This window comes from Entelurus aequoreus, linkage group LG22 (assembly GCF_033978785.1).
Source record: "Entelurus aequoreus isolate RoL-2023_Sb linkage group LG22, RoL_Eaeq_v1.1, whole genome shotgun sequence".
Lineage (NCBI taxonomy): Eukaryota > Metazoa > Chordata > Actinopteri > Syngnathiformes > Syngnathidae > Entelurus > Entelurus aequoreus.
The window spans coordinates 21014858-21023596 of NC_084752.1; the positions used below are offsets into that span (position 1 = coordinate 21014858).

The 8739-nt window shown below is 40.2% G+C and overlaps 1 protein-coding gene across 2 annotated transcripts; it reads left to right on the forward strand.

The window, feature by feature from the left end:
* The first annotated feature begins 850 nt into the window (after positions 1-850).
* On the forward strand, positions 851-7676 carry LOC133639954 (phosphotriesterase-related protein-like). 2 transcript variants are annotated; one of them, XM_062033682.1, is made up of 5 exons: positions 851-991; positions 1269-1726; positions 3871-4136; positions 5077-5217; positions 7400-7676. In XM_062033682.1, the coding sequence occupies exons 2-5, from the start codon at positions 1295-1297 to the stop codon at positions 7608-7610; spliced, it is 1050 nt and encodes a 349-aa protein (XP_061889666.1). In that variant the 5' UTR covers positions 851-991; positions 1269-1294; the 3' UTR covers positions 7611-7676. The 2 variants fall into 2 exon arrangements, with proteins under 2 accessions (XP_061889666.1, XP_061889667.1); XM_062033683.1 differs by lacking the exon at positions 851-991 and adding an exon at positions 997-1106.
* The last annotated feature ends 1063 nt before the right edge of the window (positions 7677-8739 follow it).

The window sequence follows — 8739 nt, forward strand, 5'->3', positions numbered from 1 at the left end:
GAGGGGCCAAGACCATGTCAGGCCCAGGGGGCCAAAATTTCTTAATCCGCCCCTGTATATATATATATATATATATATATATATATATATATATATATATATATATATATATATATATATATATATATATATATATATATATATATATATATATATATATATATATATATATATATAATTTGTATTTATTTTTTAAAATTATTTTCTTCTTCTTGTTTTCTTCCCCCTTCTATTCACTACTTTTTTTTTTTTACTCTAGTGATGCTGTGTAATACTGTAATACATAACATAATCATTTCAGTATACAACTGTTGTAATGACACTCATATTTTGATGCACATCTGTTGATGATTAAACAAAACTACTAATATTGTAAATACACCAACAGCCAAATTGACTTGATGACAAACTATTGTTCAGTCATATGTTCAGTTGTTTATATTTTCAAGTAAATGTATATTAAGATATGACAGCAGTGAAATACATGTACATTCTGTAGAAAAAAAATCGCTGGTAAATGTTATACCAATACTATTTGTTTTATAGCATTATTGTGTCTGTTGTAATTTAAACTAAGTTTAGTGTTAAGGAAAATGACTCAGGTCACATCCGGGTCACTGGCACAGGAGCTAACTAAGCTAGCTGCAGCAGCTGGCAACAATTTCGCTGGTGGGTATTGACATATTACATACAGTACAATAATATTCAATTCACAAAATATAAACAACAGAAAAGTTCACTCTTACTTGTGAAAAGTAATCCCCCGTGACCTGTTTCCCACGGTCCGCCGCGTTCTTCCTTGTTCTTTCTGCTGCTCAAAGAGGAGTAAGGCGACCGGTTCAAGATGGCGGCCGAATTTCCTGCGCGGCAGCGCCCAATGCGGCATCTATTCATGTACGATATCTATGGCTTTTCTTGCCCTGCGAATCTGAGAGGGGAACAGTCGAATGTTCAGAATAAAGGTCAGCGGCGTTCCTCATCGCCAATAAAGGTCGGTGAAATTGCAGTGTTAATCTTTTTCAAGCCGTTTTTGCTGGAATGAAAGGATCTTAGCTTGTTGTAAATGCAGCCTGCAGCGAAATAAGCTTCTAAGACTAAGCTTTTAAGTATGCTTCATTCTGTCATACTACTTTAGTTCGTAATTTAGAGTACTGCTCTGCATGCTCTGCTGAGCTTGTCTGCTCTGTGTACTAACCTGACAGTCAAAAATGTGTGCACAGTCTGACAGCCTGTCAATCATTAATCACTGCCTGTTTTGCATTTGACAGCTTGCAGGAAACGCCAAGTACCTGCCATGCCGGAGCTGAGCGGCAAGGTCCAGTCCGTTCTGGGTCTGCTGGACCCGGACCAGCTGGGCCGCACCATGACCCACGAGCACCTGACCATGACCTTTGGGTGCTGTTACGTCCCCCCGCCGCCGGGCGAGGAGAAGATTGCGGAGGACCCCTTCCACATGCAGCACATGCACTGGCTCAGGCAGAACCCGTATAGCAGCCGCCAGAACCTGCTGCTGCAGCAGGAGACGGCCGCCGTGCGCGACGAGCTGCTGGCCTACAGGAAGGCCGGCGGGGGCGCCATCGTGGAGAACACCACCACGGGCATTGACCGGGACCTGCCCACCCTGAGGAAGTTGGCCAAGGAGACGGGGGTCCACATTGTGGCGGGGGCGGGCTACTATGTGGACTGCACGCACAGCGACGCCACCAGGAAGATGAGTGTGGAGAAGGTGTGTATTGAAGTCACACACACACACACACACACACACACACACACACACACACACACAATTATGAATCTATTTAGGATCGGGGTAGATAAGAATCACAATTCGGGTGTGAATTTGAAAAAATTCAGCACCCCTACTCATTCTTCTGCCTTGTACACTTGTTATGTGTAAGTAATATGCAACTATACTTATTTGATACTTGTTTGTATTAAGACATTTGTTCAATCAATCAAAGTTTATTTATATAGCCCTTAATCACAAATGTCTCAAAGGGCTGCACAATGCCACAACGACAACCTCGGCTCAGATCCCACATCAGTTCAATGAAGGACCTATTACGTTTGTCTCGCTTGTGTGCTATTTTGTGCTTAGCTGTCGTGTAGCTGCTGGCTTCTAGAAGGCAATTAGCCCACCGCGTTTACTGTTTTTTAATGGCTTGAGTAAAATACAGGAAAAGACCTGGGCAATTATTTTGACTCGGGTGGGGGGCCAAATTTAGAGAAAATAATGTGTCTGGGGGCCGGTATATCTATTTTTAGGAACACTGATACAAAACCTCACAATAATGTCTGATTGAAAGTTAAAAACGTTATGACAGACCGCCTTAAAAAAACGGAATGGAATTTGACTTTTTTTTTCTGAATGAGACACCCAGAATGTACATGAAAATAATGAGACACCCAGAATGTACATGAAAATAAAGAATGTGGGATTTACAATATTATCTATGAACGATAAAACACTGAATATTGACAACATATGAACGTCACACCCCCTCTCCATCGACATATTTTACAATCAAGCAAAACGCAACAAACACAGCAAAATATGAACGCGAAGGGTAAAAAAACACCTACAATCTGATACATCTGATATATCACTAATCTTTAGAACTTTGTTGTAAAAATCTCCTTCCGCATCTGTCCCTGACACCCGCATTTTCAGGCTCGCTCTGGAAACACTCTGTGGAAACGCTCCCCACCCACACTGCTTGGTGCCTCGTTTGAGCTGCTGTGACTTAGATGACCATAGTAACTAATTAGATTACCATAGTAACTAATTAGATCACCATATATATATATCATGCAAAAGCGCAGATTCCAACCATTGAAATACTTTGTATAGTTCAAGACTCACTGTAATTTGAAAACATCACTGCACATCATAATGGCAGCTACAGTTTCCAAATTAAAGATCTAAAAAAAATATTTGGGAATGTCGGTCGGGCCAGAATTTAAAAGGGGCCGCATGCTCTAGAGACTCAAAGCGCTTTAAATAGTGAAACCCACATCTTTTGACTTATTTTTTGCCTAAATTCATTCTTGTTTCTGGTTATCGTTTTTATATTGATATTATCTTGATTTTTTATGTACTTTGTGTCATATTTTATTCATTATGAGACGAGCGGTAGAAAATGGATGGATTGTACTTTTTCGTCACTTATTGTTTGTCTTTGGTACACTAATGTGTATAGTGTAGGCCATTGGTTCTTTGTTTTATTTTTGCAAAAATATTTATCTATTTTTATATTGCTCTTTTTATCTTTGGTATGAACATTATTATGTAAACTCAAAGTTATTGTGTTTTTTTTGTTTTTTGTTGTTGCTATTTTTGTATTACAAAATTGTATTATTGATCATGTTATACTGCATTGTAATCTTTTGTTTTGTGATTGTGTGATGTTTTTTGCCTGGACCCCAGGAAGAATAGTCTCCACTGTGCTGTAGACTAATGGGGATCCTTAATAAACTAAACGAAAACCAAACAAACCAGTGTGGAGCAGATGGGTAAAGTGTCTTGCCCAAGGACACAACGGAAGAGACGAGGATGGCAGAAGCGGGGATCAAACCTGGAGCCCCAAGCAAATATGGCAATTTATCAGGTAGTTTGTGACGGAGTGGTGCAGTCAGGGTTGTTGGGCCTTAAACAAGGTCATATGTTAGTCATACTGTAAGTCATAAGACAAGAGGAACATCTGCATCCATTTGTTATCCTGACCATATTGTGTGTGTGTGAGTGATTGATTCCAGCAACCTTTTTTCATGTGCATTGACACTGAAAAGTTAACCGCCACGCGCATTAGACGGAACAAACTTTCCGTCCTAAAAAGCTTCTTAAATTGTGGTTTCTGTCCTACTTGTCAGTTGACCGATGTCATCATCAGCGAGGTTCTCCATGGTGCCGACGGCACCAACGTCCGCTGTGGCGTTATCGGCGAGATCGGAACCAGCTGGCCCATCACAGAGAGCGAGAGGAAGGTGCTAAAGGCCACGGCGCAGGCTCAAGCCCAGCTGGGCTGCCCCGTCATCATCCATCCCGGGCGCAATCCCGCTGCTCCGGCTGAGGTGGTGCGCGTTCTCCAGGAGGCGGGAGGTGACATCGGCAAAACGGTCATGTCTCACCTGGACAGGTAAAAGGAGCATTTTAGTCATGGTGAAGGTCCCCAAAAGGGACTTTGGATATGGTCCCTAGAAACAGCTTTAGTATTGTCATGTTCATTTTCAATGTACAGGCGGGAAAACACTCTGTGTTATGGAGCTAAAGTATAGTTTACGACGGGGGTGTCAAACTCATTTTAGCTCAGGGGCCGCATGGAGGAAAATCTATTCCCAAGTGGGCCGGAATGGTAAAATCATGGCGTGATAACTTAAAAATAAAGACAACTTCAGGTAGTTTTCTTTTTTACTTTGGCCAAAAATAGAACAAGCACATTCTGAAAATGTACAAATCACAAATAATCCTCTGGACAAAACACTTTAAATGTGTTGACAATTCGGAGGAAATTGGTGCAGTTTCAAAAACACAATAAGCTTAGACTTGGTCTCAGTGTATCTACAAAGCCAGGATTAAACTTTAAGTCAGTCTTTCTGGGATTGCACAAAAACACAACATGTAAACTCTTCTAGGTATCAAATACCTCCTTTGTATCAATCCAGTGCTAACTCAACAAACCGTGAGAAACGGAGGTAAAAACTATTCAAAAGGGTTAAGTTCACTTTTCTCGTGTTCGACAGAGACATTTTGGGGCAACGAGGGTGCCGAATGACCATGTGTTCGTAGCAGAAGACGTAAAACGGCAGGTTTTAAGTTTCATGTGGGTTCCCCTTTACCGTTTGCTTGCCTAACAGAATTGCTATTGTGACATCCAGTGGACACATTTAGAACAGCAGTTTCTTTCGTTCAAAAAAAAAAAACTGCTAATTTTTATACTTGGCCAACTCATCACGCGGGCCGGATAAAACCTGTTCGCGGGCCGTACGTTTGACACTCCTGGTTTACGACTTGTACTTTGAACATACAGTCAGTATTGTGTCAGTTATAAATAGATGAACAATATCTACTTTTATTAGGACCATCTTCACTGAGGCCGAACTGCTGGAGTTTGCTGAGCTGAGAAGTTACCTGGAATACGACCTGTTTGGAACCGAGATGCTCAACTACCCTTTCCACTTGGACATGGACATGCCAAGCGACAGCCAGAGAGTCAAGACGTGAGAGACCTTTCAAGTAGTTGTTCCTTTCCATGTCACCAGATGTTGATTCCTGGAACGCAGAACCGAATTGTCTTAATAGAACACCCGTCTTTTGCAAGATCCATTTTTGGACAAAGTAGTATCAGACAACAGTGTAACACAACTTTTTCACTTCCGATACAATACCGTAATTGGAGCCTTGAGTATTGGCATACTTACCGTATTTTTCGGAGTATAAGTCGCACCGGAGTATAAGTCGCACTGGAGTATAAGTCGCACCTGCTGAAAATGCATAATAAAGAAGGAAAAAAAATATATAAGTTGCATTTTTGGGGGAAATTTATTTGATAAAACCCAACACCAAGAATAGACATTTGAAAGGCAATTTAAAATAAATAAAGAATAGTGAACAGGCTGAATAAGTGTACGTTATATGAGGCATAAATAACCAACTGAGAACGTGCCTGGTATGTTAACGTAACATATTATGGTAAGAGTCATTCAAATAACTATAACATATAGAACATGCTATACGTTTACCAAACAATCTGTCACTCCCAATCGCTAAATCCCATGAAATCTTATACGTCTAGTCTCTTACGTGAATGAGCTAAATAATATTATTTGATATTTTACAGTAATGTGTTAATAATTTTACACATAAGTCGCTCCTGAGTATAAGTCGCACCCCCGGCCAAAATATGAAAAAAACTGCGACTTATAGTCCGAAAAATACGGTACATAATTTTACTATTTGGTAGTTTGGAATGCAATAAAAGGTTTGTTCAAGTGAAATTAGCCAAACAGAGAACAATGGTAGGTAATAAAAACATTAATATTTTTATTATTAACTGTTTGGTATGGATATATGTTGTGGTAATTGTTGTTGACATTTTATTTGGAAAAATAATGTGTCCAGTACCGCTAATTTCTCCCCGAAACACTGATCCCCCAAGTCCTGAACTAAACAATGTTGAGACTGCCACTTGAAACAGCGACTAAACTACGAATCTTAAGCCAACAAGAACAATCCATACACCCACAACACATCTCATCTGTTAGTGTTGTGCACGACATCATCGATGTAACATCAATGTACCAACAGAACAGCAGTTGCTACTTGAGAGGCTTTCTCTCTTTTTTACTTACTCGTCAAGCTGGGGACAGCAGCACAGCACACTTCCTGCCGTCACAATAATAGCGCTGTGCGCCACATCCTGTCTGATTGCGCTAACAAAACAAAAGTTTGAAAAAAGTACTTTCCACAAGCATGATGTATTTAAAGCACTCATTGATACATTTGCAGAATTATTATGCTTTGACATAAAACATTGGTCAAAATTGTCCAAAGATGTATTGCACCAATAAATGTAAGGATTTTTGCATTTAATTAACATTTTACTCAACTTTATTTGACGCAAAAAGCATGGACTCTAAGGTGGTAAAATAAGTGTAAAAGGAGAAAAAAAACAGAAATTAAAACAATTTCAACAAAAAATTAATTTGTTTTTTTATATTGCTATGATTTAATCTAAATTGGTTGTTATCGCTATTATTGTTTGTACTTGTTTATGTGTTACGTAGATTAATATATGTTTAATTAAACTATATTTAAAGTTGAGTTTGGGTGGTTTGATGGGGGGGAAGAGTGAACTAGTGTCACATACACCATGATGTCATAGCATAATAAAGCAAGTACTACTCCTCTGTTGTTTGCTAACGACATTTGGGACACCCTTTCCCCCTATTGCCATGTCACAAGAAACCTCTTTGCAATCTGTCTTCTTCAAGCTTTTTTCCAAGGGGAAACTATTGTCTCATATTTGGGTGAGCAATATTTCCGTTATTTCATGTGGAAAATATGAAAAAATATCCCAGCAGGCACAAAACATTAAAAGAACGTTGAGAACTTGTTGAATTAGGTCCTGAAGTTGAGCAACTCAAACATAACGTTGAAACAACATGCTTTTTGACGACATGTATTCAATGTCAGGTTGTGACGTCGATGTGACCATTGAAATTTGGTCATTTCCCAAACATCAACGTCTATACTCTGAATTTACAAGTACAACTATTTTGCAATGTTGTTTTGAAGTCAATTGAAAAAAAACATATGTATAATCAACGTATCAATGCCCTGGTATTCGATCCCAAAGATGGTCACAGCTCTTCAGCTTTCTTTCTGCTTCTCTTCGTCCAGCTTGGCGTTCCTTGTAAAAGAGGGCTACGAGGACAAGATCGTCATCGCGCACGACATCCACACCAAGAACCGCTTAACCAAATATGGCGGCCACGGCTACTCGCACATCCTGACTAACATCGTTCCCAAGATGCTAGCCAGGGGCATCACGCAGACGCAGGTGGACAAGATCCTGGTGGACAACCCCAAACGCTGGCTGGCCTTCAAATAAATGGCTAGGCAGTTTTTGAATTTTTGGTTGTTTTTTTTAATGGAGCAATAAATGAACTTTAAAACCCTTCAATCAATCACAGTCTTTATTGTTATTGCATTAAAAATACAATAAAATTGGAGTAAAATATTTAGCCATACAAAAAAACAATCAGCATAGATATTCATTCACACAGTCAAACACATAACAGTTATAAATAGTAGAAGTCCTAGGAAGAGATAAAGGACTATTAAAAAAGTGCAGTTCCTTGATGTATTTTCTCATGATTTTTGTGACCGTGTCGGACAGCCACTACTTCTGGAAAGAAGCTGTTCCTAAATCTGCTTGTTCTTGTTTTGAGACACCCTGAGGGGAAAAAGTTACCCACAAACATACCAAAAGACTGTATCTTTTGGTATGTTTGTGGGTTTGGAGAGAAATCTACAATTTGCAAGTTCCTCTAAAGAAGGTAGTTGACAAGCGAATCTCTATAGTTTTCCTGTCAGCTACTGAGCTCCCAGTAAACCAAACATGAGAATGCTCTCTATGGTGGATCGGTAGAAAAGGACCAGCAGTTTTTTGACAGACATCGTTCTTTTTTTAAAAATCCTCAGGAAAGTCGCCGCCGTGCCTTGTTCACAGTTGTCTGTCCACGTCAGCTTGTTTGAGATGAGGGTTCAAAGGAACTTGAAATTAAATTCTAATTTGAAGCCTCCACACAGATCCTGTTGATTGTCAGCTCCACGCTTCCCGAAGTCCATGATGAGTTCTTTGGTTTTATTATTGTCAATTGTCAGGCTGCTTTCGTTACTCCAATCGAGGGGCGCCGCTAGGGATTTTGGGCCCCATGAAAATAATCTTTACAGGGCCCCCTGTATTATAATTTCATCATCATTAGGGGCCTCTCTGGGCCCCCCTCCATCATGGGCCCCTAGAATCCGTCTCCTTTATCCCCCCTTTTCGGCGCCCCTGCTCCAATCGACCAGCCTTTGGACCTCTGCTCTGTATGCTGACCCGTCTCCCCCTGAAATGCAACCCACTCGGGTGGTGTCATCTGCAAACTTTACAATGGTGTTACTGGGGTGGGACGAGGTCCAGTCATAGGTGTACAAAGATTAGAGTAGAGCAGTGTTTTTCAACCTTTTTTGAG